At 44.0% G+C, this 25,930-nt stretch overlaps 1 protein-coding gene and 1 long non-coding RNA gene across 7 annotated transcripts in view; one reads left to right on the top strand and one right to left on the bottom strand.

The window, feature by feature from the left end:
- Window positions 1-1,156: 1,156 nt before the first annotated feature.
- LOC119876615 lies at window positions 1,157-2,173 on the bottom strand. Its single transcript, XR_005364079.1, has 2 exons — window positions 2,122-2,173; window positions 1,157-1,803 (listed from the first exon to the last, which is right to left on the bottom strand). It is a non-coding gene; the product is annotated as an uncharacterized LOC119876615 (long non-coding RNA).
- Window positions 2,174-2,284: 111 nt separating this feature from the next.
- The window catches only part of FUBP3 (far upstream element binding protein 3), a 53,104-nt gene continuing 29,458 nt past the window's right edge, over window positions 2,285-25,930 (top strand). For 3 of the 6 annotated variants that reach the window (XM_038549025.1, XM_038549028.1, XM_038549024.1), the window contains exons 1-2: window positions 2,285-2,459; window positions 16,089-16,194. In XM_038549025.1, coding sequence (XP_038404953.1) covers window positions 2,376-2,459; window positions 16,089-16,194 — 190 coding nt within the window. In that variant the 5' untranslated portion in view covers window positions 2,285-2,375. Of the gene's footprint in view, window positions 2,460-3,924; window positions 4,111-15,017; window positions 15,168-16,088; window positions 16,195-25,930 lie in introns of those variants that run through there. The other 3 variants (XM_038549027.1, XM_038549026.1, XM_038549029.1) reach the window with 3 other exon arrangements.

Below are 25,930 nucleotides of genomic sequence, written 5' to 3'. Positions count from 1 at the left end.
TTTTGCATTGTTGTATGACCATCACCACCATCCGTCTCCAGAACTTTTTCATCTTCCCAAATGAAAACTCTGTCCCCATAAAACAATAACTCACTGTAAATGTTTACTTACCATATGATCAGCTATTTTACTCCTGAGTATTTACCCCAGAGAAATAATAATGTATGTCCATATAAAGACTGAGAGCCAAATTGAGTTATAAAAGACAAAATCAGAAACTGTCCAAATACCCCCTAACAGGTAAGCAGATAAATAAGTAGTGGTATATCCATTCAATGGAATACTTTTTAGCCAATGAAAAGGAACAAACTGTTGATACACAGCACAACATGGATGAACTTCAAAATAATTACACTACGTGAAACAACTCAGAAGAGTATATACTGTGTGCTTTCACTCATATAAAATTCTAGAAAATACAAACTAATCTAGAGTGACAGAAAATGGATTAGTAGTTGCTAGGCAGGCCAGTGGAGCGGAGCTGGAGAAGTGTGGAAAGGTAGGCTAGAGGAATCACGAGGGTACATGAGGAAACTTTTGGTGATGGTGTATACGTTCATGACCTTGATAGTAATGATGGCTTCACAGGTGTGTATGTATGTGAAACAATATCAAGGTGCATACCTTAGATATGTCAGCTTATTGTATATCAAATTTAAATCAATAAAGCTTTTTAAAAATATTTTATTTATTCATTCATGAGAGACACAGAGAGAGAGAGAGAGAGAGAGAGGCAGAGACACAGGCAGAGGGAGAGGCAGAGGGAGAGGCAGGCTCCATGCGGGGAGCCTGATGTGGGACTCGATGTTGGGACTCCAGGATCACGCCCTGGGCCGAAGGCAGGCGCTAAACCACTGAGCCACCCAGGGATCCCCAATAAAGTTGTTTTAACAAATAACTAGGACAGCCCGGGTGGCTCAGTGGTTTGGCGCTGCCTTTGGCCCAGGGTGTGATCCTGGAGACCTGGGATTGAGCCCCACGTCGGGCTTCCTGCATGGAGCTTGCTTCTCCCTCTGCCTGTGTCTCTGCTTCTCTCTCTCTCTCTCTCTCTGTCTCTCATGAATAAATAAGTCTTAAAAAAAAAAAAAACTAGATGCTAGAGACAGAGAATGTGCCCTCAGTATTTTAAAGAAGAGTTCCTTACAATCCAGAGTTCTATAACTAGCTAAAGCATTAATTTTATTCTAGTGGAAGAGACAAATAATAAATAATTGCACAGTGATATAAAATCAATTGTGATAAATGTTGTGATAAATGCATATAAATGATAAGATGATGAAATCCAGTGTGTTAGTAGAACATATAACAGTGGACTTGACTGAGTGTGGGTCCCGTTCCTCTTCTGTGCCTTCAGAAATAAGTGAGCTGCCCCAAGTTATTCAACTAGCAAGAGAGGGAGAATCAGAACCTTGTCTTCCTACTTAGGCAGTCTGTGGACTTTGGAACACGCCTTCAAGTTTGGGCCAATAACTCTGTTTTCACTATTTATACTCAGAGGGAGAGCCAGCTAGAATTTGGATTAATTAATATACTCAGCTCAGATCTAAAAAAAAAAAAATATTCAAAACACAAGCATCACGACATTGGGTCAGTAGAATCATTCCCATTCCTGAAGGTTGATGCATATCCTTGAGTTTTACAAACATTGAGAAGGAATGTGTAAGAGGACACCATGCTGGCTATCGGTCGGTCGGTCGGTCGGTCGGGAGCATCCTTCCAGAGCTGTGTCTCCAGGCAGCCCCGGGTATGACTTCATCTGTCCTCATCCTCTGTGCAATCTGAGGGGCTCTGGCCCAGCACTCTCTGCAAAGTTGGGGAAACTGACATTTTGTGGTGCTACCCCTTGCCCTCCGGCCTCCTTCGGCCCTCACGGTGCCATTTCAAAGAGCTCAATCCCAATATTCCAAACCAACGGCCATTCCTGGGAGGGGCTGCCGGGGTCTGGTTTCTGGTGAACCAGGACTGCTTGGGTGCCGTCTTGGGAAAACCACGTCACTCCTCCCTGGGTGTCCCAACAGCCGACGGCTGGACACCTCGGGCCACATCCGAGTCTCCAGCGCCTGTCACGACACCATGACACCATCGACGGGCCTGACCCAGACGTGGTCAGGGAACACCTACCTGTTCCTGGAGGCGGGACAGCGCCTCCCGCGCTAGACACGCCCACGCCCCGCGGCCCCGCCCCCACTTCCGGCGGGACCGCGATCACGTGCCCTGACCCCGCCCCACAGACGCGGCTCCTCTAGCGTCGAGCGTCCCGGCTTCCCTTCCGCCGGAAGTGGGGCGACTTTCCCTTTCCGGCTACGGGTCCCCAAGCGGAGCTGGAGGCCGGACTGGGGAGCCGAGCGGCGGCGGCGGCGGCGGCGGGGGCGGTAATGGCGGAGCTGGTGCAGGGGCAGAGCGCTCCGGTGGGGATGAAAGCCGAGGGCTTCGTGGACGCCCTGCACCGGGTCCGGCAGGTACGGGCGCGGCCGGCTGGCGGGAGCACGGGACCCCGAGGCGGGGCTGGGCCGGGCCCGATGGGAAGGAGGGGGTCGGGCCTGGGGGCGGGAGGCAGCCTGGGCTGACGCCTCAGCCGGGCTTGGCCTTTTCTTGGGGCTCCTGGAGCCGGGAGGAGCGGAGGGATGAGGCGCCACCGCGAGGCCCAGGCCCAGCCTGTCGAGCGGCTCTCCTAGGTGCAGCCGCTGGGGAAGGGTTTGCCCGGGTCGCTCGGCCCGGCGCCGGGGCTGGACCTGCAGGGCAACCAGCGTGGGCTTCCGAGCTTCACGAGGGGTGGGCACTGGGGAGCACACGGGGATGACCCGACTATAGACAGAAAGTGGCCGTCCCAGGCCCTGTAGCTATTAAAACTTGGAAAACATCGTCTTTGGACTTCCTGTATTTGGAGGGTGGAGTGAAAGGAATTCGAGGGTATTTTAGTTTTGAAGTTACTTTTGGAGAAGGGGAAGAGGAAGATGTTAAATAGGTATGGGTGGTCCACAAGATGTAGAAATCCCTTACAGGCAATAGTTTCCTCCCTCGGGGAGAAGGTGATATGGACTCATCCTCACGGTGAAACTTTACCATCTGACAGTGTCGTGCATTTTGCCAGAGTTAAATAAGTTGGGTTTTTCGGGGGTTGCAGGCTTCCCTGGACCTGCCAGAAATACTCTGGCTTCTGGCATGGTGCTTAGAGCAGAACATGCCCTTGTATTGTGTATAAAACTTACGAGTTAGCTCTGACACTTAAAACCTTTTCTGCTGAGTATCTTATATTCATCATCTCTCCCTATTTAATTGTAGGCGTACTAACTGACACTTTAAAAGTTGGGCCATAACTAATTACTGCTTGATTCCTAACAGAAAGCCACAGGACTCATTGTATTAGAAGAAGGTCTCCACTTGGTCGCTTGAAGATATGGTCTTTACATCTCTTTCCAGTATTCCAGGGGAGGGAACCCTACCTGTTTCCCAGATACTGACTTTTCATTTTAATACTGATGCTCCTATAGACATTATATTGGATCCCAGAACTTTCCAAACCTGTGGTTCCACCTAAAATTTTATCTGATGACTTGTAACTTACTGCCTAGGCGTCAACCAGTACAGTAGTGAGTATCCATCTTACTTAGACTTCAGAGCTAACCAGTGGCTGTAATGGATGAACATGCCATCCAGCTCCCCTTCTACCACTCTGCTTGCCGGCGTGTTTCACTACTCTCCTCTACAGTACAGGGTCCTGAACCTTGTTTCTCACTGGCTACTAATATGTAATGGCTTTCGCTTTGTGCTGATATGTGACAATCACCTGTTGGCCTTCTCTATCCAGGAAGAATTATAGTCACTATCCTAAAGAGCTCAGATCCTCAGTTTGCAGAAGGCCTGTAGTTGAACATAAAATGAATTTTGAACTATTGAGAAGACTTTCTGTTTCTCTTGAGCCAGTGGTTGAACTCATATTCTTGGACAACCTGCTCAAGAGGGAGGGAGACCCTCTGTTAAATGCTGACCTAATGTGGATTGTTGAAGCAGTGGTGTTTACTACTAGCAAAGAAAACTTCATTGGAAATGTTCCCAGCTCTGAAATGCACCATTGACTGGAGCAGTAATAAGCCCAATGGAGACAGTGCTGTAAGTGTATTACTTCTGAATATTAACAGCTGGAGGTCGATACTATCTCCAAGGATTTGATGGCCTTTAAAAACTAAAGAAAAAAAAAAAACAGGTTTGTGGGTAATTTTAGGTTTATTTATAGATTCACATTGGGCAAGAATGGGATATTAGAAATTGAAACTGTTGTATGCTTTATAATAGAGCTCACCTCAAAAAAAAAAAAAAATAAATAATAGAGCTCACCTCAAAGGGTCTCCTATTATTGGGGCATCTGGATGATAAAGTTTCTACTTCACTGTATACACAGCATGTTGCAGAAATGTGCTTTTTTTCTCTACAGTAACTGGAAATAAAAGACAAGGTATTTCTATATTTCAGTGATTGCAAAGCTTCCCCACCACCACCTCCCTTACGTTACCTCACAAGCACCAGCAGTGGTCTAGAAAACCCTCAAGAGTGTCAGGGAGCAGTAAGCTGTCTTGTGCTCAGTTTATCTGGAAGATCACAACAGAGTCCAAATTGACCCTGCTGGGATTTGAACCTGCAGTTTCTATTAAGTCTGGTATGTGGAGCCCAGTACCTAATCCACTAAGCTTCTTGTCTGGCATCTTGAAGTTTCCTGCATATCTTTTGGACTCTTTCCAAGAAAAGAGCCAGTTGTTATTATTAGTTCACTCGGAGCATGGTATTCCTAGATCAAAAGGGAGTCAATGAAGATGTCATGTAAAATTTAAAATTTTCCCTAGTAGCATGAAGTTCAGTGAGTTAATAGTGCTTGGCACAAGCAAATAATACAACCATCCTGTAGGGAAGTATACGAATGTAGAAGTGTGGTCTGATTCAGTCCCATTGATGAGGATCTAAGACTGCTAGGTATTAAAACATGTTCAGTTCTCCAAGTCATTGGTGGGTCAGCTCTAAACTCCTCATTTAGAGAGAGCAGGATCCTATTAAGGGTAAGATGTGGACTCAAAGCCAGAACAGGCGAGGTCATCCTGTTCTGTACCCACACACTTTTACGCTGTCTAGGTTACCAGAGGACTTCACAGAAATTATGGATAAGTAGATACAACTCTGTTCTGTTTGGTTTGATTTTTTTTTTTTTTTCTAAAAACAAAAATGTTCCCGGAAAGCCTGCTGTCGGTGGGTCAGTAGCATCTGTCATGTAGTGTGCGCATTTACATGTTGACAGTGTAACACCACAGTGTGTTATGTGCGCCTAGTAGCTTTCCCCAGGTTGGACCAGCTGTCTGCAAGTCATCACCTAAATAGAAGTTCTCTTGCCTAACTGCTAACACTTTTCAGGACTTTAAGCCCCTGTTTTGATCTGGACCTAGTCAGTGCCTCTGCGTTGAACAACTCCAGGGGATTCTGTTCACATAAATAGTTAGAATGTAATCGGTGCTGTTGGAGTTGGGCATCGTGGTGGCTCAGCACCCAAATGATTGTGACCAAGCCCCTATAGAATCAATAGGAAATAACCTTTTGACAGTTCTGTAGGCCCAGAAGCTATTCTTTACCAGCTCTTTTTTTTGAGAAATGTTCATTGGCTGGTGTGTCAGAATTTCCTTGCTGCTCCGTGAATGCCCCTAGTACTGCCGTCTCATACTCTGAGCCTAAGCAATGGATGATTTGGCATGTGTGCTGTGTACACACAAAAAATTGCCTTTATGAGAATGTGCATCCACCATTAAAAGAAAAAGCCTTTGTTCATTGGCTCTTGTTCACTCCCTGAGAGAAGACTGCCTTTGCTTCCTTAATACATGATGCTTCTGACTCATGGCAAGTGTGCTGACAGCTCCATTGGTTTCAGCTGTATGCCACGGAGATTATCTCCTGCCCGCCCAGTTTGAGTAGCTCAAGTCATTTTGGGAGGGACTAACTTATGAAGGTACATTCATTTTTGCTTTCTCAGACACTCAAAGAAAACCAATATTTGCAGGAGATCTCTGGTCTGCTCCTGTAGCTTTTCTTTGTTAGGACCCAGTAGAGTGCCCTGTAGAGAGCAAGTCCTTATTAAAGGGATTTGGTGATGTGACTGACCACTTTCATAGGAGTGCTGAACTTCCTATGTAGTATTGAAAAGTAGACAATAAATGCACAGTATGTTCCACTGTATGTTTCTCAGGTTTTCCTCATTTTCATGGGAGATTTCATCTTTCTTTAATACCTGATAGCCCATATGTAGTATCAGACTTTGGTTTCCTCTAAAGTCCTGTTTATTCTGTAGATACCAATTTGCCTAAGCCAGAGTTCCAAATTGGTGGCCCGTGGGCTAGAGAAGACTCACAGTGGGCCTGCAGACATGCTTTTTTTTTTTTTTTTTTTTTTTTTTTTACCTACACAGTGCCAGTACTTAGAAACTAGAATGATTTCACATGAAAATTGAGATCCCTAGTTTCTCCAGAAAATATCTGGCCACATTGCTCCCACCTTCTGGAATGGTAGTACTTGGCAGGAGCCATTGGGATGCCTATTTTTCCACTTCATCCTTTTCCAAATTGTTAGTCCATCATCTCTGGTTTTTATTTGAAATTTCTAATGGGTAAGAATGGTGTAGTGAGGGATCCCTGGGTGGCTCAGCGGTTTGGTGCCTGCCTTTGGCCCAGGGCGCAGTCCTGGAGTCCTGGGATCGAGTCCTGCGTCGGGCTTCCAGCATGGAGCCTGCTTCTCCCTCCTCCCGTGTCCCTGCCTCTCTCTCTCTCTCTCTATGTCTATCATAAATAAATGAATCTAAAAAAAAATTTTTTTTTTTTTTTAAAAGAATGGTGTAGTGAGATTTAGGAGACCTGAATCTCCTACAAGTAGCTCTCTGACCTTGGGCTGGGTGGGCCATTCCCAACACTTTGATCTATGGGTTTTCCTGGATCTTCCATGGAAAAGGGGTCATGGACAGATATGTTTGGGGATTTCAGGGTCAAGAAGAATTGGCTTCTTTAATGCAGGACTTCTCAGAACCTTTAACATGCTTGTGTGTATTTAGTCCTACAGGAGTTTGGGATGTGTGTTGTAAATATCCTGAGGTTATGTAACTTCATACTGTCTTTTCATAAAACCAAGTCACAGTCTACAGATCACATTTCAGGAAATTCTGAGCTAGATAATCTCAATAGTTCCTTTGAGCCCTCAAACATTCCTAGCTGTTACCTAGCTGGATCTAGGGGAAAAATTGGCCACATCATATTGGTTCTTTTGCTTTCTGTTATATCAGGCATCTGTTCGAACTCCCCTCTCCTCAGCTTTTCTGTGTAATCCTTTTACTCAGTTAAAGAATCTCCTCTCGAAAATGTTTTGGAGTTTTGTTATAAAGACACTTGGGAAAGAATGCCAGTACTTCTTTTGGAGGCATAAACTATACTTTTATGCTCATACCAGCTGATAAATCACTTGCAAGACCGAATAGTGTTAATAGAAGTAGTGATTTGATTCAGATTGCCTGCCGTTATTTGAAGATCTGCTGACTCCAGGGCCTCCTGCCTGGATGCTGGGCAAGCTCGAAGACAAGACAGGTTTGCAACTGGTTTCATCGTATCGTGGGATTCATCCTCATAACATCCAGGTGAAATAGGACAATGGTTATAATTCTCATTTTATATTTGAAAATGATGAGCCAAAGGGAAATAAAGCCATTTTCTCAGAGGCACATAAATAGTTAATATATACAGTTGTTCTTGGACCTCCATTTTCTGCATTCTAAGGACTTGGTTCCTTCACAAAGATAGCTGGATAACTTTCCATCTCTGAGGCATCAGAATCTGAACAAAGGATCTAGGTTGTGCTGGTGGAATTAGCTGGGATGTAGGATAGAAAACAAGTGGACATGTCATCTTTGGGGCCCCTGGTGGAGGTCCCAGCTGGAGCAGCATTTCATCTTAGAGCTTCAGCTGGTCATCTTAGTATTTTTCCTTCAGATGGGCTTCTCTAGATCCACTTTAAATTTAGTAGACCTTTAAGGAGTACCACTTTGCTTTGCATTAGGGAAGTTGCATTTTAACTTCCGGGAACATGGACCTTTTTTAAACTCTTAAAACTTTGACTCTCACCTCAGGAATATTTAAATAGTTTTGTAAATTTCAAGAGGTTCATGAAATCTCTAAAGCTAAGCCCTGGAGTTCCCAGTTATAAAACCTTTGTCTTCATGGTACTGAGGATTGAGACAGGTCAGCCATTTGGAGACCTCCCTATAGTGGGGAGACAGTATAACCAATGACTTTTTCGGTGGGATACATTATTTAGTGGTAGTTTATTATTTTATTTTATTTTTTTAGGGATGAAGATGGGGTTTGCTTTTTATTATAAAAGAAAAAGTAACACCTCGAGAATCTTAACAATGGAAAGGAGCATCTCACACTCAGAATAGACACCAGGATACAAAATGACAAGTGTTCTGACTCCAGGGCTGTCCCCATGCATGTCCTCATAGAGCAGAGATATGAAGGAGACAGCCAAAGCAAACGGTGATTCTGTAAAAACGAAGACTCAGAAAAACCCTATAACAGGATTAAAATCTAAACTTCTGTTTTGCTTTTTAAAAAAATTTAATATATCAAAAGGCCTGTTTTAGTGACGTGCTAGTCCCATCAGAAACTAATCCCCCCCCCCAAAAAAAAAAAAAAAAAAAAAGAAAATAATCCCAATAACCCCTTGTCAGTAACATGCAAGTTGACCACCAACTCTTTATTTCTAATTTAGTGGTAGTTTATAAAGTGCTTTGCCAACACGGAGAAGGGAATATTTAACTCTCCCCAAATGTGGGTGGCATGAAGCTGTCCTGAAAAGCTACTGTGAAGAACTGTGCCTTATTTGATTGGCATGTAGAATTCCTTGTTTTGGTTAATGCCAGTAAATAGGGCAGGATCAGCTGGGGCCCCATCTCTAATGACAACAATAGCTGGCATTCATTGAGCCCCTGTTGCACTGGATGCCAAGCAAAGAGTCCATATATGTTCTCTCATTTGATGGTCACAAAATCCCCAGGGGGTAGTACAGTAGTTCCCCCCCCCCCCCCAATCTGTGGTTTTGCTTTCCAGGTTTTCAATTACCCATGGTCAATCGCAGTCGATCTCCTCCTGACATAGTCAGAAGGTCAATAGTAGCCTAACAGTACTTCACAGCCTCTCTGTCACTCATCTCACATCATCACAAGAAGAGCAAGTGCAGTACATCTTGATAGAGACACCACATTCACATAACATTTTTTATAGTGTATTGTTATATTGTTTTTTTAATTCTTAATCTCTTACTGTACCTAATTTGTAAGTTAGACTTTATCATAGGCATGTATATATAGGAAAAAACATGATACACATAGGGTACCATCCGTGGTTTCAGGTGTCCAGAGTCTTGGGATGTATCCCCCATGGATGGGGGTGGGGGGCAGCTACTGTACAGTGAAGTGCTTATTAAGACTTTGGATTCAAGGTGCCTAGGGTGGCCCTGTCAGTTAAGCATCTGCCTTCGGCTAAGACCATGACCTCAGTGGCTTGGGATCAAGCCCCACATTGGGCTCCCTGTTCAGCGGGGAGCCTGCTTCTCCCTCTCCCTATACCCCTACCCCTGCTCATGTTCTCTCTCACTATCTCTCTCTCTCTCTCTCAAATAAAATAAAAATCTTATTAAAAAAAAAAAAAAAGACTTTGGATTCAGCCCATGTGAGTTCATGTTCTGCTTCTGCCACTTAACTAGCTTAGCAATTGGGCAAGTTCTCTAACTTCTTTAAGCCTTAGTTTCTTCATCTGGAAAATGGAGGTCATTGGTGGTTGTAATGATTTTTTTTAATAGCTAATATTAGAAGTTAGGTTCCCCTTGGGAGGTGGGGTAGGTAGTGATTAAAGGGGTTACAAAGCAGACTTTGGGGCCCCACTAATGTTCTGTGTCCTGATCTTGATGCTGGTTATACAAGTATTTTAGTGTGGGGACATTCAGTGAGCTGTAAACTTATGATCTATGTACTCTTCTGTATTATTATTATTATTATTATTATTATTATTATCCAATAAAAGATTGAAATAGCCAACAGTTCTTATTTCTTACCATGTGCCCAGTATTATTCTGGGTGCTTTACATTGTTGTCTTATTTATCCCCATGGATACAATTCCAGGCAGATGGGCTCCCAGTCCCCCACTGAGAAGAGTAGATACTTTATAAGGTCGCTGTGGAGATGAACAGAGGACGCCATCAGGCATTTAGCAAGTGTGCAGTAAGTCTGATACACTGCTGTCCTCATTGTGACCTCTTAGATAAAGGGAAGCAGAACTTGCTCCTTCCTGTGTACCATGACTCCAGGAACTGCCGTCTGGGACTTCATCTCAGCCCCTGGGCTCAACTGCTCGAGTGACATTACTGTATCTTCCTGCTGTGGGCAGCAGAGACTTTCCATCCAGCCCGTGTGTTCTCCAGGGCCTAGGCAGGGTCACTCAGGTGACTGTGAAGCAAGTTAGGTTCCTGCTCCCTAGGTGGTGTGAGCCTTCACTTCTGCTTCTTGGATCCATGAGAATCAATAGTAGCTATGTTTAATAGTATGGACATGGTATGTGGATGACTTGGCATTCAGATGGCTTTACCTGTTTCTATTCAGTATAATGTTTTAATAAATGTAGAGTCATGAAGATACTTAGAGCTTCCTCTTCGGATTTACAAGGTGAACTGTTTCGATTATGCAACTTATCAGAGAATTTTAGTTGCAAAAATGTGCACTGGAAATAATTACTATGTTTAATGATTTGTGTACCGCTTTTATGATTTTTACCATATCATTGAATCCTCAGCATTTATTTACTTACTAAATCTTTTTAAAATTTAGATTTATTTGAAACATTTTTAAAAAGGAAACTAAATTGGGCAGCCCCAGTGGCTTAGCGGTTTAGCTCTGCCTTCAGCCCAGGGTGTGATCCTGGATACCGGGATCGAGTCCCATGTCGGGCTCCCTGCATGGAGCCTGCTTTTCCCTCTGTGTCTCTGCCTCCCTCTCTCTCTGTCTCCATGAATAAATAAAATCTTTTTTAAAAAATAAAAATAAATAAAAGGAAACTAAATCACTATTGTAAGTGAAAAACTGCGATGCGTAGAAGGTAACTAAAAAACATTATATACATGTACATAAAAGTTTAAATAAATGTAAAAAACATGTAATATATACATAACCATAAAAAGATTTATCCATGCACCTCCCAAAAATGCCTGCATATTTTTCCTTGGAAAACACTGGTTTAGTCTGTCCCTGCGTTTTATAGGTGAGTACCCCAAGGAGCAAGGCCATTGAAGGTCTTGCCCAAGGTCATAGACCGGAAGAGCTGGCTGGAAAACCAGGACCCTTGACTGAATCCTGGTTCAGTGATCACCTCCCCCTTGTTTCCACCAACTATTCAGAGTCGAGGTCAAATGTCTGCAATGCTGATTTATAGTTCATCAATTATGGTGCCTAAATAGCACAGGTAGTAAGATAACTGATTTTCCTCCTGGCTTCCCCCCCCCCACCCAAAAAAAAGGGGGGGAAAGGGAATTGAGTAGTAAAAGAATCAGTAGCAAAGTCCCCTCAAGGTAAGGATCCAAATGGCCTTGGTTTTGTTGGACTATCCTGGCTTCAGTGACAACGCATTGTTTTCTGGCCTACACCATTAATAGCTGAGAATGTACCTCACTTCCCTTGTGCATCTACCCTCAGAGTGATCAGTTACGATATGAGGAATTGCTTGAGCTCTATGCCCTGGAAATCATTAGGTTTTAAGTCCTGGAGAAATGAGATATGTTTAAATAGAGTATTAAGTGGAAGAAGGGAGATGCCTAGTGCTGTGGATAATAGCATAGGCTAGAACTGGGCAGGCTGGGCTTAAATAGGGCTCCTGCCACTTAGGAGATGTGTAACTATGTACAGGGCACTCAGCTGCTCTGAACCCTGCTTTTCCTTGTCTGAAAATGGAAATAATACCAACCTCCTAGAGGATCATTGTAAGGAATAGATAAGATAGCATATTTAAAATGCTCTTTGAGGGGTGCCTGAGTGACTCAGTTAAGCGGCTGCTTTTGGCTCAGGTCATGATCCCAGGGTCCTGGGATAGGTCCCTGAGCCCAACATCCTGTTCCCTGCTCAGTGGGGAGTCTGCTCCCTCTCCCTCTGCTGCTCCCCCTACTTGTGTGCACGCCCATGTGTGCTCTCTCTCAAATATCTTTTTTAAAAAAAGTAACTGGGGGTGCCTGGGTGGCTCAGTGGTTAAGCACCTGCCCTTAGTTCAGGGTATGATCCTAGAGTCCTAGGGTCAAGTCCCACATCAGGCTCCCTACAGGGAGCCTGCTTGTTCCTCTACCTATCTTTGCCTCTCTGTCTCTCATAAATAAAAAATAAAAATAAATAAAAAGTCTTTTTTTTTTTTTAGATTTTATTTATTCACGAGACACACACACACAGAGGCAGAGACACAGGCAGAGGGAGCAGCAGGCTCCATGCAGGGAGCCTGATGTGGGACTCAATCCTGGGTCTCCAGGATCAGGCCCTGGGCTGAAGGCAGTGCTAAACCGCTGAGCCACCCGGGCTGCCCTAAAAAGTCTTTTAACTGTTAAATAAATAAAATGCTCTTCGCACAGTAAACAATCACTAAATTTTAACTCATTATTTTTGTAGACTTCTACAATCATTTCTTAAAACAAGGCTGGGGGAACCTAGGTGACTCAGTCAGCTAAGGATCTGACTCTTGATCTCAGCTCAGATCTGGATCTCAAGATTGTGAGTTTGTCAAGCCCCCGCATTGGGCTCCACAGTGTGGAGCCTATCTGAAAAATAGATAAGGTTGCATTTGTATAATGAAAGAATACATTGTTTCTTTACAGAATATCGTTATATGTACAATGTACTATCCATGTTAATTACAATATAATTGTATATTGTTAAACTATTTAACATTTGTTTAGCCAGGGTTCAAATGTAGTCTGACAACTTCAGAGCTACACCTCTTAATCAACTAGTGTGTACTGCTTTTCTCTTCATGGAAATTTCCCAAATTACAGATAACTGAAGTAAATATGACTTAAGAACAAATCTTGAAAGCCTCAGCCTTTAATCAAATTCAGGAACAGGAAACTATTGTAACATTTTTAGTGTATCAGCTTTGGGAAAAAAATGACATTTTAGCAACATGCAGAACATACTGTGTAAACTCTAAAGAAGGCCAAAGACTTAGGAATAACATTCTGATTACTTTGGAAGCAAGGAAAAAGCTGGAAGCGAAGAGAGATCGGAAAGAAGCAGGCAACTCCTAATGTTGTTGAGTTGATGTTTTGGGGTTCAGTGTTTCTGAGTGACTTGATGTGCATGCTGTTGGGGAAGTCCACTGATAGTCACAAGCCCTTATACTCCTTTCTTTGTACTTTGGGGTCATCTTCACCATCTGCTGGGAACATTTGGGGCCATGTTTAGAAGTAACTGAGCCAGTTATTCTGAAAACCCCCACATCAGTTATTTACCACTCAGTTTATTGTGGCAGATGAAAGAGTCCCCGTGGGACGCAAGCCACGGCAGTGTTCTTACCTTTTAATCTACGTACTTTTCCAGCTAGGTCCTTAAAGGTAACTTTTGTGTCTTAAGTAAGTGGCCAACCGCCACAAACATCCAAAACAAATATGGAAAGTAAGATTACAAATCAGCAGCAGAATGGTGTTAGGCAGACTCATACAGTATTTTGTTTTAGAGCAAGTGGCCTCTTGGATATAAAAGGTTGGGTTTCTACCAGCAATCTTAGTATTTTAATTTTTTACTACTAATATTTTTAAGCAACTATCCAGGGTACCATCTTCGCTAGCCTGGACAGGGATGGGCAGACTTTAAAGGCCTCTGTAATAAATGACATGTATAGGCATTGTACACCATATGGTTTGACAGTTTCTCAACCAAAAAATATGTGTAGCTGTACTCTAATGAAACTATTTATAAAAGCAAGAGGTTCACCAGCCATAATTTGCTGACCCCTGACCTAGAATATCTCCTAAGTGGTCTTCCTACTCTTGTCTCTTTAGAATCTATTTTCCTCGTCAAGGGGATATTTTGAAAACATAAGCCAACATGTTACTTCCCCTAGTATGCCTTTAAGTTGCTTCCTATAAAATCCAAGTCCTTACCGTGACCTAGAGTCCTAGGGCACCTATGTCCTGGAACACATCTAGTTCCCTGAGTGCCATTGACTTACCTCCTCTGGGCTCATACCTACCAGGCTGGCTTCTGCCTCAGGGCCTTTGTTAGGCTGTTCCCTTTGCCTGGAATGCTCTTCCTCAGATTTTTGTATAGCTAGCTCCTCATCTGTTAGGTCTTAGATCATATGACCTAATGTGATCCCAGTGACCTTCCCTGATCACCCTGTTTCTTTTTTTTTCTTTTTCTTTTCTTCTTTTTTTTTTTTTTATCACTCTGTTTCAAGTAGCTCTCCGAAGGGCTTGATGTCATTATCTTCTTTTATTAACATAATGCTTTTCACCACCTGAAATTGTCTGTTATTGGCTAGCTGTGTACCTGCTACTCCCTACTGATTGCTGACTCAGAGAGTAGGGCCTGGTTATTACTGTGGTTTGGGGGTTTTTGTTTGTTTTTTTGTTTTAGAGAGAGAGAAGGAGTAGGGGACTGGCAGGGGGAGAGAGAGAATCTTAAGCTCCACACCCAGCGCAGAGCCTGATACAGGGCTCAGATCTCATAACCCTGAGATCATGACCTGAGCTGAAATCAAGAGTCAGACACTTAACCAACCGAGCCACTCAGGTGCCCTGGGTCCTGGTTATGCTTGTTCACCACAGGAACCCCAGTGCCTACAACAGAGCCCAGCATGTAGTAGGCACTTAACACTGGTTGGATGAGTTGCCTTGTTTTATTTTGTGAGGTGCTTTCTAGTATACAAAGCTCCTTTGTGTTGAGAGTTATGTTGTTCACTTTCCCCAAACTCTGCAGCAGGTGATGGAGAACCCAGAAGATCTCATGCAGAGGGGAGAGAGGGCTTGCCCAACACCACAGAACTAATAAGCCGGAGGGAGAGACCTCACCACGGATCCCTGACGTTTTAAGTCCTGCTTTGGGGTTTCAATGTCATGATTGTCTTTGGTTAGTTGTTGTTTAAGACCATTTATGTTGGTCTCAGAAGGTCTCAGACTTCTAGGCACATTTGGACAAGCTCAGCAGAACTACCACTGAAGACTCAGCTCTGTGGGACAGCACTTCTATCTGCATATATTAACCCACCCCTACATATTAAGCTTAACTTAGGGACTAACATCAAGAGCAGTGGCTGTAAACATTCTTTTGATTAAATGAAAGAGTTGATTTATCATGAAGATCACATTTAATTCTCCAGTGAGAACAAAGTAGATAAATAATTTCCACATAGCCTTTGTTTCTGGAGAAAAATGCTGCAATAGCTATGTGATAATTTTTAACTGATAAACATTAAAATTTGAAATAGCTCTCAGGTTATCTCACTTTCCCCAGTGCAGGAATCCTGAAGTAGTAGTCTGGACAGACGGTCATCTCCCTACTGTTTGGATGCTTCTAATGAGGAGCAGCTCACTATTTTAGATCTCCATAGATGACATCATCACTTTATAGGCATTGAAGTTACGGGATGGATGTCTTCCTAACAAGTCATCATGTTTGAGCAAACACATCCTTTTAAAGAGTGTTGGGGAGCTTGTTTCTTAGGGGATCCTGTGATAAAATCTTTTGAACAAAGTTCGTCATTTGTTGGCCTGCTTTTTTTTTTCTGTATTTTAAATGATGACTTAAAAATACTAATTTGTAAAAAACAAATATTTGGAAGTATCTTATTTTTAAAGACATTTTTGTTCAGGCCGGAAGCAAATTCAGTTAGCAGTGAAAATTGTATGTTCCCTTGGTGACAGTGCCTTACATTAATCTAGGTCAGGGGGAGAAATGGGATCAAGGCCTTTTAAAAGGACTCTCTCATCTTTCTCCCTCACATGGAGCCAGGATTTGTTACTGAGTATTTAAATCTGATTCTCTCTGTAGATTGCTGCTAAAATTGATTCAGTTCCTCACTTGAATAATTCCACACCTCTAGTGGACCCCTCTGTGTATGGATACGGTGTACAGAAACGGCCCTTGGATGATGGAGGTAAGTTGCAATAAATATCTTTGCCTTTCAGATGGTAGTGAACCTGCCAGTTAAGTTGTTGGAGTTGGTGTCAGCCATTTCCTTAACAGCTCTCCCTAGTGTTTTTCTGAAGAGAAACAGTTGAGGGGACATATGGGGGAAGATTTTCCTCCCGCAGTTCTCCAGCATTTGAGTTCTTATTTGCCTTGATAATACAGGAATGTTTTCAGCTGGGCTCTAAGGTAAAAGACTCGCTTGGCCTTTTGCGCGTCAGCTTGAAAGTAATTTGACTTATTTGAGGATTTTGTTTGATTTTAGCCCTCCGTTCTTCAAACACCCATGTGGAAATCGAAGTTCCCACTTTTCTCCAAAGAAAAGCTAAGATGTGGTTCATGGCCCTGAGGAAGCTGTGGCCGTATCCTGACCTTATAGGGATGGGGGTGGTGACCTTTCTACAGTCTGCTGAGATTTTCACCACTCCCACTTAGGACACGCTCTCTCTAGAAGCGCCGTCTTTCATTCATTTGTATGTTACTTACTTTGTTGGTTTATGTCTATATTTTAGCCCACTTAGAAGTGCCTGTCACCAGCACTCTTGGCAAAGAGTATATCTGTCAGTTGTGTTTGTACAGAGAACTTGGATCTCTGATCACATTTTGTGTCTGTAATGTATGACTGTTAAGGGGAATCTGAAATGTACTAGTTTGTACCTGAATATACATAACAGTGGGTGAGCCAGCATCTTCTGTGCTTCTGGCCATCTGCATGTGGACCCAACCATGGGTGTATGCACATATTTCTGCGATATAGTATTAAATGGAAAAAAATCAAAGTGTATCGCAGTATATACGATGTAATTTCCTTTTCCAAAAAAAAAGTGCATATTTTGATGTATGTAGAAAAAAATGTAAAGTGACATGACTGGTTTCTCAAGTTTCTAAGAGGATCCTAAAAGGGGAGATCGCCGTTGTTTTTAAATATGGTAACCTTTTTGGAATAATTTATGGGTCACAGCATGATGACTTTAAGGGGACTGCGCTCATTTGGATGTAAAAGTTCTTGTCTACTTAAAGGAACCGTTTATGAACGCACACACACAAAATCTACTGTAGGGCTATTGGAGCTAAGGTGACCTTTTAAACTGCTACTCCAAAATGGTACCCTGTGATCTTTTTTTTTTTCCTGTGATCTTTTTATATTTGGCGTTAGTGATTTCTTAGAGGAAATATGACTGATTGCATTATCTGCATTTTTGCCGACATGAAAAACTGTAATGCAGAGTGACCTTTTTACCTTTTCAGGGCAATCATGCTTTGGTTTCTCTTATGGAACATCGATATAAAAATAAAACTTAAATTGTCTGGCTCTGAGCACATGCCCCGGTAATGGACAGTCCCTCTGGCCCACTGTTTCCAGAAATCATGATCAATACCTTTCACAACTCCCCGCCCTGCTTGCACCCCCCACGTGGCGGGAAGTGTAAAACCTGTGTACGCACAGAACAGGCAACCACTGTGGCCTTTGCATAAAGAGCGCCTAGGAAAAAAAAAAAAGTGCCTAGATATTTGCAAATGGAACCACTGGCACCAGACAGACATTTTTCTCCCATTAGTCCTCTGTACACCTATTTGAAAGAAATTCGTAAAAGTCTCTGAGTTTATCAATAAAGAGACCTCAGGAGCAGGCAGATGTAGCTAGTGAGTCAAGAGTAAGTCCAGAAACTCACTTGGAACTCCTGATCATTATTCTGTTGTGCATTTTCACCTCTGTCTTGAGAACTATAATTTTTCTCCATGGCTGCCTTTGAGGGACTGAGTCCTGAGAATCTGAAAATGAACATGGTTTCTCTATTTCTTCCTTCTAAATATGAAGCCTAGTTACAGTAGGGAAGAACTTAGAAAGAACCTTTCTGTTTGGGGCCAGCTCTCCATCTTACACAACAGACTGTGCATAAAGAACGAGAAGCTTCCCTCAGGCTTTTTACATTAGATGTGACAGTGTGGTAGCTAATTCCTCTTCAGTTGATCACCTTCCCAACAACAGAATTACGCAAGTTGTTTTTCTCCAAGTTGGTCTCTGCCTGTGCCATGGGAGATGTGCCATCAGAGATGTGCTGTTGAGTTCAGAGAGAACTCTAGGTGATGGATCAGGTCCGGGGCAGGCGGAGGTTGTCTTCTGCCAGGGGTAATAAGGTCACTGGGCCAGTCCTCTTCTCTTGGATAAATAAACATGTGAATAAATAGGTCCTGTCAAGGGCAGTGATGTTCATGGTTACCAGACAGCTTCCTGGGGGTCACAGTCCTGCTGTCTGTGAGATGAGGGTTTGGAAAAGCAGAAACAAACAACAGGCAGGAATTCCTGCACTTTTTTCTGAGCAATAAAGATTTCTAAATGCTTTGCAGTTTCTGTTTGGTTTGGCTTGGGTTTTTTGACAGAAGTTCATCGGATCGCTTTGTTAGCAACTTTCTGACTTCCCTGGGAAACCAGGTTCTTTAACTTCTTGAGGGTTAAAGCTCAGTCCTCTAGAACTTTTGGAGGTATTAGTCTGTTTAAAAGTGCCTCAACTCATAACTCAACCAGAGACAACCCTCAGAAGCCTCCAGGTGTCTGCAGGACATGGAGATTTGCAAACCAGTATCTGACTAGGAGGACAAAAACAAGTAAAATAAGGGAAAAGATTTGTTGCTCTTGTAGGAAGGGACCGGGTCAGTTGTGACCAGGGCAGTTTTGAACTGTCACACTGCCAGTTCGTGAGCCCGCTTGGAGCCCAGCAAGAAGGAGTCCAAGCCCGGCTTCCCTTGCCGCCTTGGTGCCCTGACCTGGGACGAGCCATCCCTCCCTGTCCTCTGCTTCAGGTCAGGTCATTGGAACTATTAGATCTTCAGGCTTGGCATGCACACTTCATAACAGCCCCTGAGGTGCACCCTGCTGATTTAGGAATCTTCCTGCTGGTCTCAGTGTGGAAGACAGCTTTTCCATCTGCTACTTTCTTCCTGCTATGGCTGAGGCCTTTCACTGAAGCCAGTCTGACCAGTTCCATTCCTCTGTTCTAAGACCTGTGGCAGCTTCCAGCAATGGGGGTGGGGGGGGGGGTGGTGTCCAGCCCTTCCTAACCTGCCCTACTCTGCAATCCCCCACCCCTGCCCTCGTTCTGCACTCTGAAGCAGCCTGGTCATCTGTTTCTTCTCTTTGCTTTTCCCGAAACCCATCCCACCTCCCAGCTCTTTACTGGCTAAGTCTTGTTTGGTCCTTAGGTCTCAGAATTGATGGGACATCTCCCGAGAACCTGTCCTCATATTCCTCTTTTGACTTTCTTCAGTGCCTTACCAGTTGCCACCTAGTGTCTTCTCTTGCCCCCTGTTCTTTCTCCCTCCACCTTTTCACATACCCACCTGACCAGAGAGTAAACAGATCATGTTCTTCTCTGAACTTCTGGAGCAGTTCATCTGTCCCCTTCCCAGGGCACATACCTGCTTTATTCTGCAGATACCAGGGTACATCATGTGCATCTCTTGTGAGATTCTACAGGCTGCAGTCCTGGAAACAGGCGCTTTCTTTCTCTACCTCCCTTATTTGGTAGATTAATAAATGCTTAATGCTCAAGTTCTTTCTCTTCATGGCCTATGATTAGCATTTAGAAAATTTTGTGAAAGGTAAGATCCAAATCAAAGAGAATAGTATCTGCTAAGGGGTTTAGCCATGCAGATTTAACGTGAATTGGGGGTTAAAGGCCCATATGGTAAATTCTTTTAGACTTTAGCCCATATGGGCTCTGTTCCACTAACTCAGCTCTGCCATCAGAGTTTGAAAGCAGTCAGAGACAACAGAAGCACAAGAGCGTGGCCGTGCAGCTGGCTCTCAGGCCCTCCGTGTCTTTGGGGCATATGTACTACTGTCATAGATAGTAGTGCCCTTTCTAATGTTATCTTGATGGCATTCTTGGCGGGTGAAGGCAGGATTCTTGAGTGTGCTTCTCATATGAACCACTTACAGGAAGATTGGGACAGAGTATCGCTGTGGCCCTAGCCAAGTTCTGTTCCAGCACGTGTGGCCCAGGACAAAGAAGGAGAAAACAAGAATGAGGAGGGAAGATTTTTTTACATCCACATTTTGCAAGGGAGAAGAGGCCTGAAAGGTGCTGGTGCTGGGTAGTGGGGAGGGCCAGGGTTCTTGCTGCTGGGCAAGAACAAGTGGGCAGGGGTGTGTGGACCACTGCTGCCGGGCCCAGAGTCTCTGCTTTGAGAAGAGAGACTGAATCCTACACATTCTGGTACTGTCCCTGAAGCAGGAGGATGATGGAGGCTTCAGGGATGAGGAAGTAAAGACAGAACCTTAGTCCCTGAGGCCTTGGGGGACAGGACAGGGTGGGGACATAGGGTGATCAGGAGTATTGTCCAGCAGTAGCCTTCAAGCAGGAGGAGTAAAGAACCCAAGGTGGCGGGGGTGGGGGCTCCAAGAGCCCTGTTTCAGCTCTTCTATTTGTGTGCCCCCTCGTCCCTAAAATGGATCTTTCTGAGAATTGGATCTGCGCTGGAGACACTTTTCCCTTCTGTACATGTCCCTTGCCAAATTTTCTCTTGGTTATGGTGGCACATCACCATTCTCTGATACCACAAGAGGCAGGAGTCCAGAATTCTGGGTGGGGAATCCCAAGACAACAAAGCATGGGAGTTTCAGTAAGAAATATTGAAGGGGACAGGATCTGATGTTGATTTTTATTCAAGAAGCAACTCATCACAGAGACTCACATGATCCGCTCCTCCCCCTCTATCCATCTATCCATTCATTTTAGGATTGGAATTTAGAAGTGTGTGTGTAGTCATGTTGGGTGCATGTTAACATGTATGTGTGAGTTAGAAAAAGGAAATGAGATTTTTTTTTGCCCCTGGCAAAGTGTGATCTGACAGGTTTAATAATTGGCTTAGCCAACTAGATAGGACATACAATAGGAAGACATTATCCACAGAAATGAATGAGCTAAATTTGCAACATCGGTGTTAAAACAGAGATCCAACTGAAGCTCCTGTACAATACCTGTTGTGTTCTTTGTACCTGTTAATCTAGGGAAAACTTTGAGATGTCACATTAAAAGGGTATTTTTAGTTTTTCAAAATCCTTTTAGGAAATGGGTGACCCAGAGTGGCTCTCTACCCAGGCTGGCTGTGAGACCCACGCAAGGAGCTTTTAAAAACATATCTGGTACAGCCGCTCTAGAAAACTGACAAAACTAAGTAGGTACTCGCCCTTCAGCCCACAGTTAATACCTGTTTATTTTCAAGAAACAAAAACCTGTCCACAGATCTTTGTAGCAGCTTTATTCATAATAGATCCAAACTGGAAACCTCCCAGATGTGCTTCAGCAGGTGAATGGCTAGCAAAATGGTATATCCATACAGTGGAACACTCCTCAGCAACAAAAGGAATAAACTATCCTTACATGCAACAATCTGGATGAATCTGCAGGTAATTCAGCTGAGTGAAAAAAGCCGATATCCAAAGGTTATATATCTTTGTGTGATCCCATTCATTTCACATTTTTGGAATGGAGAATAGATTAGTGATTGCCAGGGTTTAGAGCTGGAGCTGGGAGGGAGGCCCCTGTATAGAATAAGAAAAGATTACTGGAAGGAACCCAGAAGCCTGAATTCCTTTTCATGTGAATAAGGAAACCAATGTCTGGAGAAGTGGTTTGACCAAGGCTGATGCCTGGGAAGTGGCAGAAGGAAGACCTGAACTGGAGTTGGTGTCTCATGTGCCATGATAGTGCATGCTTAAAAATGTGGGCTCTGGGGTGCTGGGGTGGCTCCGTCGGTTAAGCGTCCAACTCTTGGTTTCAGCTCAGGTCGTGATCTTAGGGTTGTAAGATTGAGCTCCATGTTGGGTTTTGTGCTCAGTGCAGTCTGCTTGAGATTCTCTCCCTCTGACCCCCTCCCCACTAGTGTACACATGTAAACACACACGCACTCTCTCTCTAAAAGTAAATAAATCTAAAAAAAAAAAAAAAAAAAAAAAAGACGGCTGCAAAGTGGTAGAGTAGGTTTCAAATCCAAGCTTGGCCATTTGTTAGCTGTGTGACTTTGGTCAAGTTGCTTAACCTCCTTGAGTCTCTGTTTCCTTCCCTGTAAAATAGAGCTAATACCAGCTTCGTGAGGTTATCCTAAGGATTAGAACAAGTTATGATTTTCAAACTTGTAAAACACTACTCACAAGATTTCCATCAGAACTAGTTAGTACACACACATTCAAACACATGTATAGCTGAAACAAAAGCTTTATGGAATATATACCCTTACTCTATATGACACACTCTGTTTTCGATTTCAGTTTTTAATAAGCTGGTCATGATCCCCAAAATCGATTTTATGACCTCTGGCTTAAATCAAAATAACGCCCAGTGCTACAAACACGTACCGTAGACTTGTTCTTTCTCTTAATGCACTCCAGTGACAGGCTGTGGATAGGCACTCAGACCCGGGTTGGGGTCCTCACAGAGTCCCCACAGCCCTAGAAACTATGTTAAGTTCCTGCCCCTCTACAGCTTCCTCTTGCCCCCACCCTGACACTGTACTTCTTAAGGACCAAGATGGCCTTGCACCCTATGTTACCCCAAGACTGGCACAGTGCCCAGACCAGAGAGGCATGGCCTGAGTGCCTTCATGGGGACCCAGGCACTCTCCTGAGCCCTTCACCTTCCTGGTTTGTAGAGCAGGCCTGGTGATAAAGCACCCGCTTTATCTTGGGGCTCTGTGGGCCTGAGTGGGCTAAGCAAGCAAGTCAACTGGAAGAGCACTGCTCCCCAAAGCCTGTGAGCCTGCAAGGAGGGTGCCATCATTGAGAAGAGCTTGCATTTACTCTCACTTTTTGAAAAATGATTATTTGCAAAATTAGTGAAGGATTACTTGCCTAGGGACTTTTTGGCTGAACTCAGCAGGTCAGTGTTTTGTGGCCCTGGGTGCAGAGCTGCTGCCTTAGAACACTGAAAGCCTTTGTACTGTCCTTGGAAGGAAAGCTTTTTTAAAAATGCTTTGAAAAAAGACAAATCCCTGCAGCTGGCTCTAGGTATTACTGACCATAACCAGGGCTTGAAAAGGCATTGGTCAGAGTCAGAGGAGTGGGGAGCCAGGGACGGGTGCCGGATTGTTTCCGAAATCTGCAGAGAAGGTTTGGTTTATTAACTTGTTTGGTCAGTTGTCTAAAATGTGCTAATGTTTTGTCTCCTGGCCGACCCACTCACCTGCCCCTGGTCTGCTTGTCCTGTGCACCATGCCAGCGTGTGCTGTCTGCACACCTGTAAGGACGGGTGCTTTTGTTCCTTAGGCTTTTTTGAGGGGGGAATGGGGGTTAACTATTAAAATTGATGCATATTATAAAGTTGGGTATGTTCCCCAGTGACATTTTGTAGCATTTCTTTACAGGAAAAAAAGGAAAACATTTTTCTCCTCACTAGTGGGGGAAAATGTGTCCAGTGCCTTATCTTTTTTCCCCGAAGATCATTATTGAAATTGGCAGACTATTCCTCTTTAGAAAAAAATGTCTTATATTACAGCATGAATCTTTTCTATGGGAAGCTCATTTTCCTCTAGCCCAGACGGCTTTCCATTATGTGGTGCACCAGGTAAACGAGAGCCACACCTATGTGCTTGTGTCTGTGTGTGTGCACATGTGCTGGAATGGAGCTGGGGTGAACTTCTGAGGGGAGACGAAGCATTGTGGGCCAGCATGCACCATTAACGGGAAATAGGACTGATTGTATGCAGCATTTTGCCTTTTTTACAGTAAAATGACTGTAGTTACCATGGAATTGAACTTGATAGGTTCCCACGTGCCTCCCCTGTTGGACCCCCTCTTCCTTGTGAAGACAGGAGGCTCCATGTTCATGGGGCGGATGTTATCCGTCTGCTGTGTGAATGCCCAGTGCCCCCAATCTAACTACTGGTTTTCACTCGTAGGCATCAAATGGGGCCGTTTCTGCAGGGACTGAAACTTTAATAAATAACGCATTTCAGCCTGCAGCTGCAGCATCACCATGGAGGAAAGAGGAGGCGTGCCCTTCCTCAGAGTCCACCAACTCCAAGTTGAGTCTGGGTGGGAATTTGATTTCCTTCTTTGGTGTCGTGTGGCTCTTTGCAGGATGATGGTATGTGTGCTTCTGCTTGCCATCTTCCTGAGCTTGTCCCCTTATCGAGGCAGTGGGCTGAACCCTGTGTGCTGCACCTGTGACCTGCCCCTTCCCTGCAAAAAGGAATTGCTTTGTTTTGTGTAACCAGCACAAAATTGCAAATGCCTTTTGACCAAGAGCCTTTTGAATGTTCTCCTGAATCCCATCAAGTTCTTTATGGTAGCGTTGCTCTTTACCCTATTTCTATGGCTTTTCTGGCCAGATTGCTGAAGATCATCAGCCCTTTTGACATCTCTTACCAAACAGCACAGCATGCCAGGAGCCAAGGTCCAGCTGTGTTGCCCTGTTTGGGAACCAGACACCTGTGTTCTTGGCCTTTCGAGGCATTTCAGTCTTTAGTCTGTGTTCGGTGTATTCTCCATCCCTGAGAGGAATGCTGACAGTGAGCAGGAAGGCTGAGCTAGACCCTTGAGTAGGAACAGCTGACCAAACTCAAGGGTACTCTTCTATGGACATCTTTCTTCAGCCTTTTTTCATACCCACTGCCTTAGAGGGCAGACAGTCCTCTCGGGCAACATCCAGGGGCTATGTGTGTGCCGAGGACTCCTTGTCCAAGGCTGGAATTGAACGGTCTTTACGTGGGATGGGAATCATGAGCACCCCTACCCCAAGTGAGAGCATCTGTCACATTCATACTTGAAATGCAAGAAGAAAAGCTGAAGATTCAATAAAAGACAATTCTCTTATCCCTGAGATAAGCAGATTAATGGTATATAATGTCAATATTTTGGCTGCAAACCATTATCTTGCTATTGATCCAGAAGAAATATGGTACTGACTCCACAGCCTCGTTTACTTTTTTGCTCACATTGTTTCTTTACACTCTTTTAAAATATCATGATCTGGTTTCTTTTCCTTTGTCATCTTAGGACCCGTTCCTGTCCAGTCAGAAGGACAGGGTTAAGTTCAGGCAGAAAGAAGAGCAGTTGAGAGTCATAGATTTCAGATGTCAGGCCATTCCACTCTTTGTTCTGAAGCTGATGTGCTTGACCCTTCCTCACTGATCTCCTGTCTGTCCTCCTTACGACTTGCCCCAGAGACACGTTTGTGAATGCTCTTGATAGCACATTGCAAGATCCATTTGGTTCTTTGGAATATGTTTAGGATTTATACTTTTTCATTGTCCGCTGACTGTGTTTCCTGGGCTGCATTTTCCAAAAGAGAAACACCACAGAATTCTTTTTGCTGATGGCTGATGAGGGAGACGCTCATCAATAGCTGAAAGAGGAGAAACTGGAACAAAAAGCGTAGCTAAAGTGGTTTTGTGGGAATGTGATTACAGAGTTGGTTTTCATAATAAGAGGCTGTTTGGCACTGTTGTCTCTGTGAAATGGGCTTGAAAGGCACTTGCTCATTCTTAGCATCCACTGCGTACAGACTGCTGTGGTGGGTCAACAAAGAGGCCCAAGGAAGGAAGATGCCAGATCCTCTCCTTGAGATGTTTATGTTCTTGGGAGGGCAGGGAGAATTGAGGCGGGGAGGGGGGGGGGGGGGGCAGGTAGATGCCCCGTAGGTCGGCAGGAACCATATGTGCATGTATGTTCTTAGTGACCACAGCTGCCATGGAGCAATCCTTAA

Source organism: Canis lupus, chromosome 9 (assembly GCF_011100685.1).
Source record: "Canis lupus familiaris isolate Mischka breed German Shepherd chromosome 9, alternate assembly UU_Cfam_GSD_1.0, whole genome shotgun sequence".
Taxonomy (NCBI): domain Eukaryota; kingdom Metazoa; phylum Chordata; class Mammalia; order Carnivora; family Canidae; genus Canis; species Canis lupus.
The sequence above is the reverse complement of the archived record's forward strand: the minus strand, read 5'-3'. Positions and strand labels throughout refer to the sequence as shown.